At 37.9% G+C, this 23935-nt stretch overlaps 1 protein-coding gene across 5 annotated transcripts in view; it reads left to right on the forward strand.

Annotated features, from left to right (window-relative positions):
* sh3glb2b (SH3-domain GRB2-like endophilin B2b) overlaps positions 1-20355 on the forward strand; it is a 31258-nt gene extending 10903 nt beyond the window's left edge. The window contains exons 4-12 of one of the 5 annotated variants that reach the window (XM_062988274.1): positions 4009-4142; positions 4984-5076; positions 7172-7234; positions 12714-12737; positions 14515-14604; positions 15838-15938; positions 18635-18649; positions 18874-19108; positions 19897-20355. In XM_062988274.1, coding sequence (XP_062844344.1) covers positions 4009-4142; positions 4984-5076; positions 7172-7234; positions 12714-12737; positions 14515-14604; positions 15838-15938; positions 18635-18649; positions 18874-19108; positions 19897-20004 — 863 coding nt within the window. In that variant the 3' untranslated portion in view covers positions 20005-20355. The remainder of the gene's footprint in view (positions 1-4008; positions 4143-4983; positions 5077-7171; positions 7235-12713; positions 12738-14514; positions 14605-15837; positions 15939-18634; positions 18650-18873; positions 19109-19896) is intronic. The other 4 variants (XM_062988275.1, XM_062988276.1, XM_062988277.1 and 1 more) reach the window with 4 other exon arrangements.
* Positions 20356-23935: the final 3580 nt, after the last annotated feature.

The following is a 23935-nucleotide window of genomic DNA, read 5'->3' on the forward strand; positions in this document are numbered from 1 at the left end:
CCAGCATGTCTGTACCCCTGGGCACAAAGCAAAATCCCTTGATGAATTTAGTGTAAAGAAACTTTAGTGATTTGCACAAAGCCCTGACCTTAACCCCATTAAACATCTTAGAAATGAGATGAATGTCCAACAGGTTAATGTTCAGGTGCCCACATACTTTGGGCCTAAGAGATCAGTATATGGGGTTAAAATTGTGGTGACAAGCAGACGGTCAATGACCTTGATGGTCATGTATGAGTGTGGTGGACATTTTTTAGTCCTGGTTTGAGTCCTCTCAAGTGAAGGCAGGTATTATGACTAATGGACTGATTCATTTGATGGAACATTTCTATCCTGATTGGAGTTCCCTCTTTCTCGATGACATTGTCTCCATCTACAGGGCAAGAGCAAGAGGGTAAGAGCTTCTTGGCTGATTTAAATGTATATAGCCATATAGTGTACTGATTCATTTGTGCAGTACCCAGTAGTTGCCAAGCACCTTTGGAGTAAAGTATTACCAAACATCACTGACACAACATTTTTAATGCATGTTTAGTCAGTCTGACGCTTCTCAGTGGACACCAGTAGAGGGTGGACTTGTCTTGCCTATTAGAGATCATGCGAAAGAATTGAATTTCCACGTGTAGTCCCTCAACAGATTAATTTGCTTGCTGCAGAACATGACACTTCAAGCAGCCATACATTAGTAGACGACTCATTGTTGTATATTAAATTCAAAAACCCTTTTTTAGTACAGCAACATATTTATTAGTTTTTCATCCAAGACTGGCACCACTTTTATGTGCACAGACCTGTTAGTATTTTAAAACACAATATCAGTGAATTATCAGCACAATTTAAACTTAAATAATTTAAATATTCAGTTTAGAATTTAATATAGAAATTGTCATTGCTGGTTGGAACACAGGAGGTATGTTTGCACTAAATAATAAGAAGAACCAGTATAGTTTAAAAAAATGATTCAAGCAGTCAGGTGGCACAGCAGTTTATGACCCTGGCACACCACTGGCCAATGGCCAGGTCAGGCACTGTGTAGAAACATCTTGCATTGTGCTTGGTTACAATTGTAGGTCTCTGGATAAAAGTGCTATATGCCATGAATGTATATCTGTTCCAGGTTGGTAACATAAGTGGCAAGGGAATACTTGGAGTATAGCATGTACCTCCAAGTCATAATATTTAATGCTAATAGGGGATGAAATAAGGTCAGAATCTCGAACATGGAAATCCCTACTGTTTTAAATTCCCATCTGTAAACTGGGTTTAGTCAACCTGATACTTTTCAGTGGACACCAGTAGAGGGTGGAATTGTGTCTTATTAGAGAACATGAGGCAGAAGTGGGCGAGTAAACTGGATGAGTAAGCGTTGCTGTAGTGAAACAAAGGGTTCAGGGGTCTCTACACAGTATTTTTTTTTGCAGAAAATGACTCACATCCATACACTAGTAGACCAATCATTGTTGTAATGAAATTCAACACAGTCATGGACAATTTTGTATCTCAAATTCACCTCACTTGCATGTCTTTGGACTGTGGGAGGAAACCAGAGCACCTGGAGGAAACCCACGCAGACATGGGGAGAACATGCAAACTCCACACAGAAAGGACCCGGACCACCCCACCTGGGGATCGAACCCAGGACCTTCTTGCTGTGAGGCGACAGTGCTAACCACTTAGCCACCGTGCCGCCCCTGCTTTTTAGTACAGCAACATAAAGACATTTTGCATTACATTTACATTATTTTGTATTTTTGTCCCAAAGCTTTCTTCTTTTATTTGCACAGACACTCCAAAACCATGCCTTCAGGCATTAAATACACCCACAGCTGAACACCCCACAATAACCAAGATACAGAGTATAATAAAAGAACACATTGACCAAAAGTTTGATATAAGATTATGGTTGATACTAGGGCATTGTGAAACAGCAGGGAATGAAAAAGCCGACCACCTGGCAGGAGAATGAACTGTACAAAACACATAACTCTTAAAATACCACCCATCAGGCATCACTATAAAATAACCTGATTGATTGCCATATATACAACAAAGAGAGACAACGACTACATACAGTATGTCTAAAACATTAAAGTCGCTTAAGAAAATACAGAGAAAAAAAATCACAAATTTCTTAATAATACAAAACCTTGAGAAACAAGCACAAAACACTGTTACTGCTGTGAATATCACAAATATGTTAAATATGTTAATATGTTAAAAAACAGACAAATAAACATTTGCACAGAAGTTTATTTATTCTAAAACACTAAAAACAATACAAATTAATGAAATATAAGTTGCTGCAAATTATTAATTGTTTAGCAGCATCATTTAAAAACAGGCATTGTCATTGCTGATTGTACAAGCAGTATGGTTAAAATGGATCAGGTGCTCAGGTTGCACATCAGTCCATGACCCTACCATGCCCCTGGCCTGTTCAGGTGCTGTACAGACTTGTTCGGTCTGGGGGATGGGGTATCACCTTGTGCACTTCCTACTATCTGGTCGGCAGAAGAATACTTTATATATATATATATATATTTTGTTTATGCATTTTCTCCCGTTTGCTCCCTTTTTTTAGCACATCCAATGCTTTCTCTCCACCAATGCCGATCCTCGCTCTGATTGAGGAGAACAAAACTAACCCACGCCCCCTCCGACACGTGGGCAGCAGCCGCATGCATTTTGTCACCTACACTTTGACGAATGCAATGTGTTTCAGTACTGTGTACGGGGAGAGACAACCTGAGAGCACTCTTTTCTCATCTCTGTGCAGGCGCCATCAATCAGCCAGCAGAGGTTGTAATTGCATTAGTTATGTGAGAGTTTCTATTCGGCTTTTAATATCCCACCCCTATCTGAACAACAGGTCAATCGTTGTTCATGTGGCTGCTCAGCCCAGCCGGCTGGCAGAGCTGAGATTCAATACGACGTATTCGAGATCCCAGCTGTAGTGTTCCAGCGTGTGTTTTACCGCTGCCCCACCTGAGTGTATTGTCAGATATCAATCCTCACTTTGTCTTGATGAGCTGCATAGAATTAAACAGCTTAGTGGAAATACATCCCTACAGATATGTTCCAAAATGTTGTGGAATAACGTGACAATATTAAATGGTGGACCAACTTTATAGGTGTCAGGTGTCCACAAAAGTGACCATAATGTGTAATTACAGCTATAAAAAACACTGGGTCCAAAGCAGACTAAACTTGAATGATGATTTCAGCTTAAAAAAAAAAAAGCTTTAAAAAATGATGTTGGACTGTTTGGGACACAGTTGAATCATTCACATTGTTGTCAAACCTCAGGTATTCAGATTTCTTTGTTTGTTTTCTATAAATAAGCTGAATTAAAAGCAAACATGAAAGCAAGTGCTGATTTGTTCCATCTGCTTATGTACAGTAGTTCTTGTATTGATTTTCAAAGAATAAAAAGAAGACGTCTTACAATTCCCAGGAGTAAATTACACACTTCAAATAACTACAGGCTGTTGGAATGAGCCTCCTACACAGTTAGTAGCGGATGGTGCTTTGTTAACATGAATGCCCTGAATGTGTGGGCACAGCTAACAGAACCTTGAAGATTAGTTGTGGTTATTATTAGGACAATTAGTAAAAATCAGCAGATTTTGTTTTCATGGATTAATTTTGAGGACTTTATTTTCTTTAGACTCTTGTCACTGTAATAAATAATTTTTATCAGCTAGTTACATGTCCAAAATATATGAGGTGCCTGCTGATTATTGTGTCCAGGTGTTTCTAACAGGTTTGTACATTTAATTTCTTTCTTTTATTTTTTTTATGCATTTTTTCCCCATTTTCCTCCCGATTTAAGGCACTCAATTTTGTCTTCTGCTGCTGAGAGATACCAGATTGCATAAGGAGAGCATGTCGCTGTACACGCCTCTTCCAACACGTGTACAGCCCTCCTTTTCTTGCCCCTGCTCTTCCGACAATCAGGGTCCTTACACAGCGTGTAAATAATAACTGTGTGTGTGTTGGTGTGTTTAGGCAGTACTTTGTACACAGTTGGGGAGTATCAGAAGAGGCTAGGAGGTGCGGAGAGAGAGTTTTTACAAGCATCAGCCGTCAGCTTCCTTACCCCTCTACGAAACTTCCTAGAAGGCGACTGGAGAACCATATCGGTAGGTTATCATTGAATTCTATTTTTTTTTTGAAGGTGGGAACATGTTACACACAAAGAGAAAGAAGTAGATTAAAGTTAGATTTTAAACTAAATCTGGATATAAATAAATGAATTAATGTTATCATTTCGTTGTGATATTCAAATCGCAAATGATTGTTTTTACTGAATTGTACAAAATGCTACAACTTATCATGTAATGAAATTGGTGGTGTTTTTGTTGCAAAAACACGGTTGTTGTTTAGTACAAAGTAAAAATGTTATCCTTGTCAGAGTCGTGGCAGGTCTGGTTTACCTGAGCAGGGTGCCAATCCACTGCAGGGCTTCGGCCACCCCCGCTTCATCCTTCAGACATAGCTTATTATGTCTGTGTAGATGCCTGGCCAGACTGTAGCACCGCTTAGATTCGAACCAGGATCTCAGTGGTGGTGGACCAGAAGCCACAAAGTCAGAAAATATTGTGTATATTTTGAAGTAGATATATGCAGTAAGATTACATTCATCAACAAACACAAGTAATCACCCACATTTGTACCACTGACCTGACCTACATGTCCCTTTAAAGCCCTTGTCATAAGTCATTAGCCAAAATAAATGTTGCAGAGAAACATAATAATTAAATCAACAAAGTTTAACAGGCACAACTTGTGGAGGCTTGACGTTACATCTTGAAAACCACAGTGGGACCAGATTGCCACAATTTTTATTAATTAAGCATATTTCGTTTTGTGTTTTGTTTTGATGCATTGTTTGTGTTGCCTGGATAAGGGTAAAAATCATCGACAACATGTGGGTCACTTGAAAAAGTGTTTATGTAATCAAACTGCCTTTTTTATTTTTAGAAAGAACGCAGGCTTTTGGAGAACCGCCGCCTCGATTTAGACGTCTGCAAAGCACGTCTAAAGAAAGCAAAACTGGCCGAAGCCAAGGCTGCTGTGAGTTACTTTTACTAACTTTTGCCTAACCTTTCTGTTTTTGGGTGTAGTCCTGCTCCTTCCCAGTCCCCTACCATACAGGCATTTACTGCTTCCCACACACGATTCCCTGAGGAAGCCATCTGGTCTCTAGCCTAGGCAGTGCGGCAGCTTGAGTCAGCACGACGAGCCGTATGACGAAATGAATTTGTGCACTCGTGATCGAGTTATGTCAGGGAAGAGAGGAGGAACTCCTAATTTTTTTTTCTATTTTCCTGCCAAGATCATTTTGGGAACGTCTCCAAGCTAGAAATAATAGCGTGGCTGGGGGAATAAACAGTCCATAACAGTGTTTAGTCATGGACCCTCTTGCTATGTTTAAAGACACAGCTCACCCAGAAGCAAGTTAATTCGTATTACCTCAGGCTGTCATGGGCTGCAGACAATTATATCATCATGTGTCATCATGTGTCTTCGAGTCTTTAGCTAAAAATAGATACTTTTAACTACACTGAGCAGTTTACACTGTGTCATCAGTGCTTGTTTACTCATCATGCTGGTGTAGTCTGGGAAACTAAACCACTTTCAGAAGTCAGGAGTGAACTGTTTTAACTTCAGATCAACTATCATCAGTTTGATTTTGGACAATTACATGTTCGACATGGTTATCGGTTAATCTGTCACTCATTACGGTCATTATCCCAGTCACTAATGTAGAACACTACCCACCTATCTTGTGAGGTGGATTTCGAGTGAGTCTTTTCAGGTTAGTGGGTAAACGTGCCCCAAGTGAAGGAGTTTAGGTACCTCAGGTGCTTGCTTTCTACAGACCAAAAAAGAATGTTAGAAAATCTAGAAAAGCCCATTTATGTCCAAATGACCTCTCAGCTTTTTAGCTTCTCTTTTAGCCGCTCCTTACACTATCATAGAGACCTTCTTGTTTTGGTCATTACCCTGTGCTTATAAATATAGGTGAGAATTTAGAGATAAACTGGTACCCAGATTTACCACCAGAGCGGTTGATCCAGTCCCCTTTGTCAATCAAGATACTGCGTACCAAAGATCTGCTTCCATTAGCTCTTCATACCTGAACACCTATTCAGTACTGACTGTGCCTTGATGATGCCACAAACAGCAGTGGTGGGTCAAACACCCACCTTACATGACTTTGACTCAAAAAACAAACTTAACATGCTCTATATCATGGTTTCTAAAAGGGTCCTTAACAATAACGTTCATCATTGTGATATGTGTTTAAAAAAATTATCATGGTAACACAGTCGTTCTCATCCTTGATGGCATCTTGTGATGCCTGGGCTGCAGGTGGGGGTCACGGGTGATTTAACTCCGTTAAATATGCATTTGTTTCCAGTAATGCACTGGAAAAGTAGCTCACAGGGTTGTGGTTAAAATCCGAGCTTTATCTCACAGTCATGTTAAAGGCTTTTTAGTGGTGATAACCTCAAGTAACCCACAGCTAATTAATACAACTTATTTCCTAGACTTGGTTTAATGTTAAGGTAAATTTTGATCTGTCTATCTAAATGATGTGAATAACAAAGTAGTTTTGTTTCTTTCCTTTTTGTTGGTCCCTCTCCTGACTGTTTATTAGGTTTCCTCTATGGGACAGTTTGCCTTTTTATATAAAGTATATGCTGTGTAATGGCAATATTCTGGTGGTAGTTTTCTTTCTCAGAACTGTTTTGTTTTGTAGATACTTCAACCCAGTCATCTTGCCATAACGGTTTAGGCCCTTATAAAAGATGCTCGGGTTGTTAAACTGCAAATACTGTATGTCCTGCATTCAACACATGAACTACGATTAACTACCATCAATCTATCCCTGACTGTCACATGCACAGTTGTTACGACCTAGGCATTGCTCTACACATTTTTGGAGGGTGGTCCTAATGTTTTGGCTCTTCAGTAAATGTTCTGCTGCCTGGGAATGACAAAAGAAGACTGATTGATTCTGCACCCCATGTTTTGGCTTGCTTCTTGCTTGCTTCAGTTTGAGTTTCTTCAGTGTCCTCAGTGTTTTAAGTCTGCTGTGTGCTGAGGCAGTTTATGTGAATGCATGATTCTGTGTAAATTTCTGTTTCCCCTTCACCTATAGGCTGCACCTGATTTTCAGGAGACTAGGCCTCGCAATTATGTTCTGTCTGCCAGTGCATCTGCGGTAAGAATGCAGCAGAGAACAGTTCTTTTTTTTTTTTTTCTCTCCCTATCCCCCTCCCTCTCCATCTGGCCGCCCCAACCTAACCCCTCTGCAAAGCAACACACTTACGTCTTTAGTGACTAATGCTCCACAAACACACCCCCATACACAGTTAAATAGTTTGTACTGCTAAACCGGCAATTTTGCTCCTACACACTTTGTTTGAAGATGTCCAGGAAAAGAAATTAATTATTTTCTATAAACATAGTTAACAATTACATTTATTGCCTCACTTGCCCCAAACGCTGGGAAAGCTGCCATTAAATTTTTTCCAAACTGATGCACCAGAAGTGCTATATTGGTAGCATGTGATTGGATCAGGGAAAAAGGAAGATTGCTAAATAAATGTTGTGTAGGCTGGTGTGTGGGCCATTTCCCTCCTCTGTGATTATTTTGATCCTTACATGTGTGGTATGTTAAATGAGCCGGCCACTTTAAAGATGACTGAAAGGAAGTTGATAAGCTTTTTTGGCTATATTTCAGACAATTATTATCTCTTCGCTGTAAATATAGTCACTGTAGAACCCTTTAAAAATGTCGGAAATATTCAATAACTGTGGCCGATCAGATGTTTGTAAAGACCAATTTCATTATTTTATCTTTGTCCCAAACCATGTTTAATTATACTAAATAATATCTCCCTGACATTTAACTTTAGCAGCTTAGCATGGCATGGCAGCTAGTTTATTAATTTATTAACATTATTAATTTTTCAGCAAATTATTTATTAGTGTGGTTACAAAAAAGCTGCAAATGCTTTTTGCAGACAGCTCTCATAACTCAAAACTAAAGAGATTTTTGAACTGTAATTTCACTGTTTAATCTAGTAAATATTAAGATAAATTTTACATTGAAAAGTAAAATACAAAAAACTAATTAAGTGTTTAATAGTGTATTTTGTACAAACCTCATTTAAAAAAATGCTGACGTAGAGTAAATGCAGTGATTTATAAGCTGTCTTTATTAGGTATTTATAAGGAATTCAGAAAATGTTTGACATTATTGTCTATGTTGATCATTGAACAAAAATAATATTATGTGGTCGCTCAGGTGGCGCAGCGGTAAAACATGCTAGCACACCAGAGCTGGGATTTTGAATACATCGTATCGAATCTCAGCTCTGCCATCCAGCTGGGCTAGACCAGGGTTCCTCATATGGTACAATTATGACCTCTGCTGGTTGAGTTGAGGATTAATGCTGATCAGGGTGTGGCTTTCCATGCACAAGGCTGATCAGCATATGAACTCGCCTCGTGCAGGTAAAAAAATGCAGTTGGTACTGCGCATGTGACTTGAGGGCGCGTGTGTCATTTGCGAAGCACCTCAGTCAGCAGTGGAGGGTTGTATTGGTAGAGGTGAAGCGTAACGCAATCAGGGTTATTGGATATAACTAGATTAGGGGAGAAAATTGGGGGGGGGGAATCAGAGAAAAAGAGAAAAAAAATAATATTACAAAAGAACGCTCTGTAAATATACAACATTTTGTTAAAACATAATATATATTTAATTAACAGTGTTAATGACATGTTTAGCACTGTTGTAAAAAAATGCTAACAGAATTTAATTGGTTAACATATTTAGCCAACTAAAAAGCTCGACTTACTTGACTTAGACTTTTTGCTGTATCTAGACCACAACTTGCCATCACTGAGAAAACAATCAATTTGATCTTTATTTCTTAAAGATGTAAAATGTGAGATCATCTGTCCATAAGCTGACATTGAGGTGTAAATGACTTGCACCCAATGGAGTTTATTCCTTAAAACAGCAGGTCTGATTTACAGCAGCAAGGCTGAAAACGCTTTATCAGTGATACAAATCATTATGCCAATATATAGAAAGTGTTTGTAGCTGCAAGGGGATGTGAAATCAGTCAAAGAGGAAATTGTATGAAGCTGTTGGATAACTTTGTTCCCCAAATACATGTTTTAATGTTTAACCCTAATGATTATATTACACAAAAATAGAAACTAAGGTAAAAGCATTTAGTAAAACTAATGAATGATCAGAATCTTAAAATGTTGCCTTTACACAGACAGAGAGAAAGAGAGGAGGAGGGTTGCTCCTTAACAGTTTTGTACATGATATTGTTATTATTTAGGCTTTGGTCTCTAAATTATTTAAAACAGTTGCACTTAAACCTGATTTTTAAATCTATGATAATTATAATTAGCTTTCAGCTGTTGTTTGTATGTCATGGTGCACTCATTGAGTGTCATGGTGCACTCATTGGTGTCATGGCTGGCTGCTGTTGAATGTCTTGTGATATAAAATGTGATCTTGATGTGTGTGATGCTGTGTAAATGGTATTTGCGCATGTTAAATTACTCACGGTTGCACAAACGGCTTTTTATTGATTATTAAAACAACCTGATGGTGTTTAAGCACGTTAACAGCATCCGCAAGGACCATTTACAGTTAGTGCTTGCTGTGTATTTGTTTTTCTCGTGTCTCAAGTCTTTAATCAAATGAGCTTTTTATACTTCCAGTGCATATTTCTCTGATTTCTTCATATTTATAGTTTCTATACATCAACAAAAATGTTAGTTTGAACAGTGAAAATGGGTAAAACAATATAATCAGGTGAAAACAGGTAAACAATAATGCCTAGTTCACACCAAGATTTTTGCCCTGATTTTTGCTGGTGTGGCAGCTCGGGAGCAACTCAGCGTTCGCATTAGCAATCTAAACTTGGCTCTTAATTGCTATGTGTAAACTGTTCAACGACTTGATCTGCCAACTAAGGAGAGATATCTAGCATGTTAAATTTCTGGATTAGTCGGTTTGACTGGCAATGAGTGCGGTGAGGGGTATAATATAGTTTCAGAAGACATCGGCACACACACGCAAGCTTTACAATATTTGTGAACTTATCGTCCACGCCAAACCATAGTACCCCACACTGCATTGCAAAAAATATTTATTAACCTCCAACTACTATAGAACAATCCATGCTGGTCGTGTTGCCAAATCCACTCGGATTCATTTATTTTCCTTTTTTCTTTTACGCTGCACATCAGCGCACAAACAACTTTGATCACTCGCTACTTGATGGCGTGCATTTTTGGACATGGTATCAATAAATCCCTTATCACTTCTCGCGTTTGTTTTCATGACAAAACGTATTTTGGAAGACCAGAGAAGCTCAGTTGGTGATAGATCGTGTAGTGTGAAACCCCCTAACGCTGATCCGTCGTGTTGTGTGAAAGCCACACCAACTTGAAAGACTCCCGATTACAAGAGATCCAGTCGTGTAGTGTGAACTGTACAGTGACCTGTCGACTTGGAAAGTCGTGTAGTGTGAACTTGGTATTACACAACCACTTAATTATCTCATAGATGTTGCAAAGCTGTTGGTGACTATTCAAACTTTGAGACATTTACAGTAGAAATAAGTTCATTTTTGCAGCATATTGGTTCAGTTTTGGTCTATTTCGCATAGTAATTGTCCAAAGGTTTCAAGGGTCTTAACAACTTTTTTCATTAGTCTGAGAGCACAGCTATTAATAGTGGTTTCATGAACTTCTCACTTGCAGGTTATTAAATTAATTGTACTGACAGGGATATTTAAGTGTTTTCTATGGCTCAGTAGCTTTTCCCATTCAGATGGTGTTTAATAATTTTGTTCCTGAAAATTCTCCTTCACTTTTACCATTATTGCTACTTGTGTTGCATGAGATCTTGCTGAGCAATGGCAAAATGTTTTATAATTATATAAAATTGACAATACTTTATTTCACAGCATTAACATTTAGTAATGTATGTATTGTTTCTGTAATTCTTATATGTACTGTATATATTTTAATTTAGTGTAAACTTCAAATGACAGGATTGAGTCATGCACTGGAAGTATAATTACTTGAGTTTTTTTTAAATGGCAGTTTCTGTATGCCTGCCGGCCGTGTTTAGGCACAAAGGCAGTTGTGTGTTTGAGAGTTTGAATGAGAAATTCCGAGCTATTGTATCATCATGCAGCTTCATGAGGCTTGACATGCAATAGTTTCTGACTATCTGTAGCAGTATGCATTTGCCAGTATGTGACCCAGCCTTTTTCAGCCCTTAATGTTGCAGTAAAGTGTTTCATTAAGATTGAGCAATAAACCCAGTGCTCTCATTTTAGGCTGCTTTTCAGTAATGTTTAAACGGGCCCTTATTAATACATCCTTGTAATTCTGCTAACTTGCTTGGTTACAGTAAGTACTTTGTGGTGGTAGTGCTTGACCCTTTGACCATCTGATTGATATTGTTGTCTAGAGGTATTTAAATCATGTCATAAAGGTCCAGCTTGGACAGATATTCCTTCCTCCTCTTGGCTACAACTTAATACAGTTGGCTACACTTAATACAACTTTTAAAAAAGACTGGTCTGTGAGCCAGTACCCCAGAGCATTCTGTGTAACATGCTTGCAGGATGTCAGCTCTGTTAACAATAAGGGGGTTTGAATAGAATTAGAAATGACATCTAGAGATCATCTAGAGCTTGGACAATACTAATTAACAGATGGAATAAATAGGATCGAGCAATTACTAATACTGAGTATCAGTATTAAGAAGAGTGTTAACCTTAAATACTGGATTGGCATCAGATTGTCTTTTATGCTGTGTAGGTTTCTGATTTGTATGTCAAGTCAGAGATCATTCATGGAGCCAAACCTCTGTTACTAAGTGTCAGTATCAGGCCTAATACTGGCTGAAATGATACTGGGTTTAAACAGTACTGTCTGTTTCTGTTTCTGTTAAATAGGTAGCAACAAACCCCCCAACTGACTAACCATTGAAATCAGTAATGTCCCAAATAAAATGCTTTATATTTTTGTTACAATACCAATATTAAAGCTTTGAAGTTTTTAAAACTATCATTAAAACTGTCTAATCTTTTTTTGCATTTTTTCCCGGGCATCCAATTTTTACCCAATTGCGTTATGCTTTCTCTCTACTGGTGCTGACTCCTGCCCCGATTGAGTAGAGCGAACTAACACACGCCCCCTCAGACACGTGAGCAGTAACCGACTGCATCTTTTCACCTGCATGAGGCGAGCTCATATGCGATCAGCCTTGTGCACGGGGAGACACACCCTATTCAACATTATTCCTTATATATATATAGAGGGGTGGTTATATTACTAACTTACTACTACTTCATTTCATTGCTTCAGTGAAATCATGGAGAGCATGCTAAATTCTTATTGGAATGCCTTATTTAAACCTGAAATCTAGTAAAGCGATCTTACTTAGACTATGAAAGAGACTGGGTTAATTTTCTTATATGCGTGCTGTGATCTTGTGTAGTGCCCTGTGTAGTGCCCTGTGTAGTGCCCTATAATTTGGCATTACAGCGTACATTATCACAATGTACTTACTGGGATTCCTTAAGATGTGATGTCATTATTGCATTGCTGATAATATTTTCTTTGTTGTCCGTTCTGCTGCGTGTGATCAGCTTTGGAGTGAAGAGGTAGAAAAAGTAAGTATGCACTAAAAAAAAAGGCTGTAAAAATATTTTATTTGTTTTTCTGCTCCCCAAATACCCTCTATCTGGTTGTCTTCAAATCCCTCCTGTTCGAATCATGTCTGTAGCAACTCTCCCTGTGATGACTAAGGAGGGATAAGACTATCGCCCACTTCCTCTGGCACTAGTTGCAGGCCGGATCTTTTCACCTGCCCACAATGTTTTAGAGAGTCTCAGAAGGAGCTGCATTGCACGCTAAGCTCTTTCAATTACTCATTGCTACTATGCAATAATCCACTGCTGCAATAGGCCAGTTTTTTTTTTATATTGCAGTATTTAAAATTGCAATTTCATATTAGTGCCAATGGTTTGTAAATGGAAACCTTGGTAAAGCTCATATTCAGGTGTCCACTTACATTTGAACCCTTAGTAATAACCCATGATATACAGGGGTTGGACAAAATAACTGAAACACCTGTCATTTTAGTGTGGGAGGTTTCATGGCTAAATTGGACCAGTCTGGTGGCCAATCTTCATTAATTGCACATTGCACCAGTAAGAGCAGAGTGTGAAGGTTCAATTAGCAGGGTAAGAGCACAGTTTTGCTCAAAATATTGCAATGCACACAACATTATGGGTGACATACCAGAGTTCAAAAGAGGACAAATTGTTGGTGCACGTCTTGCTGGCGCATCTGTGACCAAGACAGCAAGTCTTTGTGATGTATCAAGAGCCACGGTATCCAGGGTAATGTCAGCATACCACCAAGAAGGACAAACCACATCCAACAGGATTAACTGTGGACGCAAGAGGAAGCTGTCTGAAAGGGATGTTCGGGTGCTAACCCGGATTGTATCCCAAAAACATAAAACCACGGCTGCCCAAATCACGGCAGAATTAAATGTGCACCTCAACTCTCCTGTTTCCACCAGAACTGTCCGTCGGGAGCTCCACAGGGTCGATATACACGGCCGGGCTGCTATAGCCAAACCTTTGGTCACTCGTGCCAATGCCAAACGTCGGTTTCAATGGTGCAAGGAGCGCAAATCTTGGGCTGTGGACAATGTGAAACATGTATTGTTCTCTGATGAGTCCACCTTTACTGTTTTCCCCACATCCGGGAGAGTTACGGTGTGGAGAAGCCCCAAAGAAGCGTACCACCCAGACTGTTGCATGCCCAGAGTGAAGTATGGGGGTGGATCAGTGATGGTTTGGGCTGCCATATCATGGCATTCCCTTGGCCCAATACTTGTGCTAGATGGGCGCGTCACTGCCAAGGACTACCGAACCATTCTGGAGGACCATGTGCATCCAATGGCGGTGCCGTGTATCAGGATGACAATGCACCAATACACACAGCAAGACTGGTGAAAGATTGGTTTGATGAACATGAAAGTGAAGTTGAACATCTCCCATGGCCTGCACAGTCACCAGATCTAAATATTATTGAGCCACTTTGGGGTGTTTTGGAGAAGCGAGTCAGGAAACGTTTTCCTCCACCAGCATCACGTAGTGACCTGGCCACTATCCTGCAAGAAGAATGGCTTAAAATCCCTCTGACCACTGTGCAGGACTTGTATATGTCATTTCCAAGACGAATTGACGCTGTATTGGCCGCAAAAGGAGGCCCTACACCATACTAATAAATTATTGTGGTCTAAAACCAGGTGTTTCAGTTATTTTGTCCAACCCCTGTAGATGGTCAGCCAGGCAGATTTATTGTAATCTACTTGCGTAACAGAATTTTTGTATAACTGGAAATGTGTTTTGTATGTTTGTTTATGATTGTCAGGCAGAGCAAGAGCTACGAGTGGCTCAGACTGAGTTTGACCGACAGGCGGAGGTGACCCGTCTTCTTCTTGAAGGCATCAGTAGTACACACGTAAGCCACCTTTCCACAATAAACCTCACAGTGAAGATATCAGAATTATTACAGCTGCTCCATGGTGTTTTGTCTTTTTGTCAATATTTGCACATATTACATTTAGCTGTAGGATTTTTCCCCTTTGAGGTTTTGTGACGCACATGGGCTGATTTAATTGTCTTTTATTCCATATTATTTTCTGCTTGAAGCAAAAACACTGTTCATTGATTGAACAGTGTTTTTGATTGATGTTTAGTCAAAACTCACATGTAGGGCATCATCATCTTTAGGAACTACAAATGATTGCAAAGTTCAGTGTAAAAAGGATTTTTTTTCATTTTGTCAACATAGCCTGTTATTCTATTTATTCCTTTACAACCTACTCACCTTCTGCACAAAGGGAGGGAATCTCCCAAACTGCTTTGTGTTTGTGCTATTGAAGTGACGAAGTATGTTGAGCTGAGCTGCAGAGCCATTATGTGTTTTTTTTTTATAGAAGAAAGAATAAGTGATCAACAAAGTCTTCTATTTATATACAATGACTCATTCGTCAAACTCATTTTATGGAATGTTTTATTTTAACCAAAACACCAAAATATTTTTTTTATTTAATTGCTATTGTAAAAGTTAACAATTCCTAAATATTTTCTCGCAATGTGTAGTATTCACATTCACCTTGAGTCACCCAATGATATAGAAACAAATAGTATTTAACAAATGTACAAAATCTTTCATCTTCTGCCAGGTTAGTTAGGGAACTGTGTTGTAATGAGCTAAAAAGGTGTCATCACAGATGTTTAATGGATTTAATGGTCTCTTACCAAGTTAATTTTTCCACTCCAGTGTGCTTTAGGTGATTGTCTTGCTGTGTTGTGCTGAACCTTATTAAATTATTAGATTTCCAGTCTCTGCTGGTAAAACTTAACGCTACCACCACCACATTTTGCTACCTGGAGGGTGTGCTCTGGTTAGATTTACACTACTCACTTTCACTCACTCACTTTCTTAACCATTTATGCAGTTAGGCTCACATGGGGGGTCTGGTGGAAGAAAGAGGAAGAAAACACATTTACAGAATATTAAAAAAGAGGAAGAAAACACATTTACAGAATATTAAAAAAGAGGAAGAAAACACATTTACAGAATATTAAAGTCGTTGATAGTAAATCTATATGACTTTAAATGTCCATTAATACATTTAAAAAATAATTTAAGCTGCTGAATATGTTTGTTCTTTCTGTCTTTGTTCAGGTGAATCATTTGCGATGCCTGCATGAGTTTGTGGAGGCCCAGGCAGCCTACTTTGCCCAGTGTTACAAGCACATGCAGGATTTGCAGAAGGAACTCTGTAGGTAAGTGACAGATAAGAGTTCTGTATTTTAATGTATCAATTTATATACGTGATGGCAAAACAAGCAACGTTTGTGAACCCTTACTCTGAAAATTTGTTTTCCATAGGTGCAGTCAAACTAACCCTGTTTATATGAGCCATAACCAGTGATTAACTATAATCACTATAATCAAATTGAATGATGATGTTGCGTTACGTATATTTTTGACTTCAGTGCCTTCAATGCCTGCATAGAGCCCACTGAACACCTTTGGGATAAGCCAACTTTAGTGCATGACCTCACAAATGTGTTTTGACTGAATAGGCAGAAATTCCCTTAGACACACTATAAAATATTGTAGGAAAACTTCCAGAAGAGTGGATGCTGTATGATTGGATGCAGGGGGTGAAAGTAAATCTATATTAATGCCCATGGGTTTGGAATAGGGAGTCCAGCAAACTTATGGTCCAGCAGGCTTTTATGCTTCTTTGGCCATATAGTGAATGTGTTTTAATTATTCAATCACCATATCGATTGCAGTTGCAGAAATAAATAGAAATTCGAAATACCATAAAACACATGTCTATTACAAGTGTCCGTGAACTTTCGACTTCAGCTGTAACGTGAGAAAGGAACTGACAGTTTGTGTAATTTCATCTGACCTTCATCTTCTTAGTTTCATAATTTGTACCACTTGGAATCTGTTTTTAAACACCACTTCCTAATCAGAGGAAGGATGTTATTCATGAGAGCAGGATTTCTTATTACCGTTTTACAGTGTTATTTTCCTTAGTGGGCGTCAATTGACAAAAAACCCACAGTATATTTTTAATCCAGAATAACTTGCTCTACTTGGCCAACATTATGTGGACACATACATCTCATTCTGCAACCGCAGACACCTCTGCTTTGCTGCTGTAGCAATCTTAATTCTTTTAATAGGTTTTTCACTAGATTTTGAAACACAACTGCAGGGATTAATTAATTTTTACTAGGTAGAAGAGCAATTATGATCAGGCACAATTATGATTTAGATCTGATGAGATCTGGCACAAAGTTAGCTTTTAAATTCATCCCAAAGCTGTTGGATAGCGTTTAGGTCAGATTTGTTCATTTTACAGGAAGTATGACAAACCAATTATTTTTAGAGGTTGTTGTATGTGTGGGAACTTCCTAAAACTGTTGCCACAAAATTAGTCAGTTAAAATTTACTTTCACTTAGATTAAAAGGCACAGCATGAGGATATGATTCCTTCTGCTTCTTCACACAACTTTAGGCAATCTGTGGCTTTGCACACAGTAATCTTAGGCTTGTGCATTGCAGCTTGACCATAAAAATACATGGAAAATTCCAGTTCACAAAAAATAGTATTAATGAGAATTTAGCTCTTAAATATGGCAGATTGTTTTAACCCTGGATAGGTGTGGTTTACTTTTGCTAATGTATGATATTTAATGCTTTGATTTAGAGTTCCTTTGTTGTATTTGTATTAGGTATTATTATTTATACTTTTATCATACAGTTGATGTAAAACAAGTACATGCACTTGTAAGGGACTAATACACTGATCAGCCATAACATTAAAACCACCTCCTTGTTTCTACACACACTGTCCATTTTATTAGCTCCACATACCCTATAGAAGCACTTTGTAGAGCTACAATTACTGACTGTAGACCATCTGTTTCTCTACACCTAAATAATACTTGCTTTGTGGTGGTCTTGTGGGGCTCCTGACCATTGAAGAACAGGGTGAAAGGAGGTTAAAAAAGCATGCAGTGAAACATATGGACTACAGTCAGTAATTGTAGAACCACAAAGTGCTTCTATATGGTAAGTGGAGCTGATAAAATGGACAGTGAGTGTAGAAACAAGGTGGTTTTAATGTTATGGCTGATTAGTGTATGTCATAGCAGTATTAAAATTTTATTTTTCTTGCACATATTCTGTTTCTGTAAATAAAAGTAAAATTTAATAAAGTTTTGTTTCATTATTTATGTCACTTATTTTAACTAAACCTTAAAATCTTTAAACTTTAAACTACTCTTTAAATCATTAATTTGGTGATGTACCTATGTTTGACTGTGACTTTGAATGTGACAACTAGAATGAGCCATTACAATTTGAAAGTCACGGAAGTGCTATACAGATATCAAAACACAAAGATTCAAAAATGTCACATGAAGGTACTTCTAAGCAACTTCAGGTCCTGAGACTACTGGTCAGGCAGTAAAAAAGTAGTCAGGGTCAGAGAAATACAACAGAATGGCATCACAATAGGCTTAGAGGCTGCTGTACAAAAAAGAAGCCCTTGATTTAAGATGAAGTATTACATGTACAAAAAAAAGTTTTCAGATTTAAAGTCAAATAAAACATCAAAAATTGGTAGTAAAATTGGTGCACTGCAAAAAGTAAATGACATTGAGGTGCTGATCGAGCTAATGAACATGTATCTGAATATTTTGTATGCTATATGTGTACTTTTAAAATCAAATGGTTTGGACAAAGCAATATATTTTTATTTTTTAGTCCAAGAACAGCTGCATAAATGCTTAAAATCCCAAAATTATCAGGACATACTTGACCCTTTCAACTTTGAACTTTAATTTACCTGTTTTATAATGTTCTGGGAAACTTTGGGATGGACATTTTATGGCATGCTTGTGATGACTATGACTAAAACCACTTCCTTTCTTTTTTGCATTTGGGCTTCCAGTGCAAATGGAGATACGTGAGTAATTCCTGTTCTCACATATGTAGCGAAGGAATACACATAATATCATTGTGTTTAAGTCCAGATTCCCCTCTGGTGTGGGGTGTAGATCTAAAATGTGTGTTGTTGGGGTTTGTTGCATTGTTGTAATTTGGAACTTCAATTTTGAACTTTTGTATGTTGTATGTTTGCTTTAAATGATTGCACTGTTTGATAATAAGGCCCAATATTTTGTATGCTAGGTTTCCTAATGCCTTTGCTGGAAATGCTTCCACATCAGGGATTTCGGTTCCCTCCACCCTTTCCAGTGCTGCTATGCCTGGGGCTTCCACTCCCACTGCCTCCTCAGGCTCTTTGGAGCCCACCCCACTGAACATTGAGGAAGTGAAACCTCCAGCCACAGGTACACGCAAGGCCAAAGTGCTGTACGATTACGACGCTGCAGACACAAGCGAGCTCTCGCTGTTAGCAGATGAGGTGGGTTCAGTTTGTATAGAAAATCCATGTGCACTGTTTAAAAAATCCAATAATTCTATTTAAAATAGGGTACACTCTGACACCCAGGACCTTGCATCAGTCCATCATAGGGTAACATAAACTCACATTCTTAATCACGATGGGCAGTTTAGAGTAGCCAATACACCTTCTGCATTTGTTTTTCTTTTTGGAAGGTAGGAGGTAACTCGAGTTACTGAAGGGAAGCACACATGTATAGAGATCCTAAATTCAAGGATTATATTTAAATTCCTGGGATCCATGTTACATCTAAACAAAAATGACTTGCTGTTTAACTTTTATTACCTATCTTTTATGTTCATCAGTTCATCCTGGCCTTGTCATAGGACTGCTGTAAATAACCATAGGGGGCAATTCATATAAATAAATAAATTAAAACAGATAGACAATACAGAAGACAGACAGACAGACATTTATTCACACCTGGAATGTTTTTTACAAGGTAAAAGGAAACCTTGAATACCTCATGAAAACCCAAATTATTACTCTGGTTAATGACTCTAGAATGTTTTACACATAATGCAGACCAGGTAAGCTGCAGGTAAATGTGCATTTGTGAAAAGTCATATACATATAAACCCTTTGAACCCTTTAAAATGCTATTGTTTTAAGACTCAGTTTTAAAGTAGAAGAAGGGCACATTTGACTCACATATTCCTCTGTCACTATTATTCATTACCTGGAACTTCTTTGGAATGCGCTACTTTGACTTAAAGGAGATTATAGTCATGTTTTCTTTATTTTACCAGTTGATTACAGTCTACACAGTCCCCGGCATGGACCCGGACTGGCTCGTTGGAGAGAGGGGGAATCAGAAAGGCAAGGTGCCTGTCACATACCTTGAGCTGCTCAGCTAAATACACATGTACAAAATTACACAGAGGGAGATGCAAAGTCTTTTAGTGCCCTTACAAAAACAGTTTGTCGTGTATTTAAGCTGTTAGAAGGTTGTCAACAGGCAAATTCAGTTTGTGAGAAAGCAAATGAACATTGCATGAGCAGACCTAACACTCTGGGACCTAATGAATATTTTTGTATTACTGTTTGCCTGTAGCTTATTCATTTATTTAACTTCTCTACACTTGAATGACCTAAGTAAGACCTTAGTTTTATGACGATTACTTAAGAGATAAGTTACCCGTCAGTGCACTGAGAAAGCCATGATACACTACAAAGATATGAATAAAGTTTGCTCAGTACCAGTTTTATTTCGTGTTTATTTATTATCCGTACAAAAACACTCAGTTAATCTGTTCACTTAATACTAATGAATAATGTTAAGTGTGTGCTTGCACATCTCAAAACTATACACTGAAATAATCTTCTCTGGTTAATGTGAAATACACAGATTTGAAAATGCTGAATGACACTAAAAATATAAATGACTGTTGAGAATTGCATTTTCTAACTTTCATTTAAATAAAAATAATCAGCTACAGACGTGTGCAAAAGTTTGGATACAAAATATTTTCTTGATTTTAAAGTATAAAGAAGTAAACACATTTACTCCAGCAATCTAGTCTTTAAATGTTCATCTGCAAATGTCAATGTGCAGTTTATGTAAACACAAAACAGCAACCCTAACTCTCCCTACTGAGTCAGCACTTCCTTGCGATTACTTTTTGTATCTAGAGTCAATTTTTCCCCACTTTTTTGTGCACAACACATCTAAGATTTACTCTAAGATGTTTAATAATATTTAAATCAGGGCACACTGAGAGCCATTCTATAATAAAAAAAATTACCTTTAGATGTTTTGACTGACTACATCACTTTTGCTTCAAGAATTTGCTCATACTTTTGCATATAATTGTAAATTTAACATTGTCGTGTGTTCGCCAATGGTTTTTTCCATTTTCAAATTAATTTCCTTATGAATTTTCTTTTATATATTATATAAAATATTTAAAATATTTATAAAATATTTGTTAGTGTCAGTGAGCTTGTTTAGTCTACCACTAAATCAATTTCACCAGCTTTAAATAGGATTACAAAAGGAGATCATGCGAAGCATTTGGGTCCTTGTTCAGGGTGTATTCCCCTAATGCGATGCTGCAACCTTTTTTGCAGCATGGACCGGTTTCATGTAAGATATGATTTTACAGACTGGCGGGGAGGGAGGATTTAAAATAGAATAACTATAGAATGGAAAATCAGTGTGAATCCTGAGCTTTTTTTGCTGTAACGAGATGCTGCTCCCACCTAGTGGTGACTGGAGACAATAACACCCGAAGAGTTTTGGACATTTAATTGCTCTTGTAGTGATCTCTAATTACTTATTCTTTCTGTGCGGCCCAGTAATGAATGACCCACGGACCGGTCCCCAACTGCCCTAATGCACACTGTGTTTCAGGGTGGCTCCTGACCCACCACAACCCTGATCGAACTAAAATGATTACTTGAGATAAATCAATACTAATAATAAATAATAATTAATCAATTTCACAGTTACATGAAGGTGTTGTAAACAGTCACAATTAATTGTGATGCTATGCCATCAATGCCAGGCTCTGACCTCTCTATATAACCCTAATATGCGTAATTTTGGACTCACATCTGGCCATACAGATAAGGTCTAATAAACCAGAGCTTCATTATGACGGTGAGTTTTGATTTGTACATTGTCAGACCGTAATAAATTATATGGAGCTTCTAAAAAAAGAAGCTTCCGGTGAATTAGCTGTTGTTATGAAAACAGGTAACATTAAAATGAGAGCCTAAATATAGAGCTGGTACAGCTGTGCTCTCAAAGAAAATCAGTCAACACTTTCGGATTAAATACAATCCAGAACATCATGGTATAAGGTATGAGTTATAGATAATGATGGATCAGCCAAAGCAAATAGTTTGACAGTTAAAAATTGTTTGGAAATGTAATAAGCAATTAAGAAATACAGTATTTCTAATTCCTTCACACACACTATTTTTTATTTAATCACATTTTTGGGACGTTTGATTCTGCAGATTCTACAGCAGCAAACACTTAAAAACTGCATATTATACTATACATTTACTTTTCCTAAGATTTGAAGAATCCCCACTGCTGAGAAAATCTATGACATAGCTACACACACTGATAAAAATAATTGTTTTAATTGTACTATATTATTGTACTGAGTTTTCCAAAATCATGTACATTTTGAACGTATAAAAATGTCTGCTTTTATAAGTTTTATATTTTACATTAGGGTTTTTTTCATCTCCTCCAACTGGAAAGGTTTTTAAAGATCACTAATGGTTTATGCACTTTTACTGTGGTGATGAAGTTGTGGGCTTTTCATGGTTATTTCGTGGCAGAAAATAAGTTAGATTTTGTCTACCTGCAGAGTGTCTTTGTTTGAATTCTTCAAATCTGTAACTTGGTAAGATATGCATTTGTGTGGTTTGTGAAGACTAAAGTTTGTGAATGTTTTGAAAATGGGTCTAATTATATGTGCTTTAATTGTGACATTCTACTTGTTTTTTTAGTAACTCCCTAAACATGTTTTTACCCCTGACCCACAGTATACAGTGTGGGTTTCATATCAGCTAGAAAGGTGGGGGTCTAGGTCAAGGGGACAAAGTTAAAGGTCATGTGGGAAAAAAGTCTAGTCAGCTAAACGTCTAGGTAAGACTTTTCGCCAAAGGTTTAAAGCCCCTGAGCACCTCAATTTCTTTTTTTTGTTTTTTGTTGTATTTTTAAACAAATAAACCTGTTATATTGCACTTGAGATACACAGTACCTATTATTCAGCTTTTCTATTTTTCATTTTCTTTCATTTATTTGCAGTAATTCACAAGAGAAACTTTAAAATGTTAATAGTTTACCTGATAAACATATGGTGTAACGTTTTCTTCAAAAAAATAGCAATATAGTGAAACATGGGTAGAAATGTAAACACAGAATGTTACTGGTAACTACGCTGATCAGCCATAACATTAAAACCACCTCCTTGTTTCTACACTCACTGTCCATGTTATCAGCTCCACAATTACTACAATTACTGACTGTAGTCCATCTGTTTCTATGCATTCTTTGTTAGCCTCCTTTCACCCTGTTCTTCAATGGTCAGGACCCCCACAGGACCACTACAGAGTAGGTATTATTTAGGTGGTGGATCATTCTCAGCACTGCAGTGACAATAACATGGTGGTGGTGTGTTAGTGTGTGTTGTGCTGGCATGAGTGGATCCACTCACTGTCCACTCTATTAGACAGTCCTACCTAGTTGGTCCACCTTGTAGATGTAAAGTCAGAGACTTTATCTATTGCTGCTGTTTGAGTTGGTCATCTTCTAGACCTTCATCAGTGGTCACAGGACGCTGCCCACGGGGCGCTGTTGGCTGGATATTTTTGATTTGTGGACTATTCTCAGTCCAGCAGGAAAGTGAGGTGTTTAAAAACTCCATCAGCATTGCTGTCTTATCCACTCATACCAGCACAACACACACTAACACACCAGCACCATGTCAGTGTCATTGCAGTGCTGAGAATGACCCACCACCTCAATATACCTACTCTGTAATAGTCCTGTGGGGGTCCTGACCATTGAAGAACAGCATGAAAGGGGGCTAACAAAGCATGCAGAGAAACAGATGGACTACAGTCAGTAATTGTAGAACTACAAATTGCTTCTATATGGTAAGTGGAGCTGATAAAATGGACAGTGAGTGTAGAAGGAGAAACAAGGAGGTGGTTTTAATGTTATGGCTGATCGGTGTGTATAAGACAGCTTGGATGTTCAGTATCATTTCTGTCATTCTTAAAATTGGGAAGTCTGAACTCTCAGTCTAAACAGTCTGTGGGTGT

Source organism: Trichomycterus rosablanca, chromosome 26, assembly GCF_030014385.1.
Source record: "Trichomycterus rosablanca isolate fTriRos1 chromosome 26, fTriRos1.hap1, whole genome shotgun sequence".
NCBI classification, from domain to species: Eukaryota; Metazoa; Chordata; class Actinopteri; order Siluriformes; family Trichomycteridae; genus Trichomycterus; species Trichomycterus rosablanca.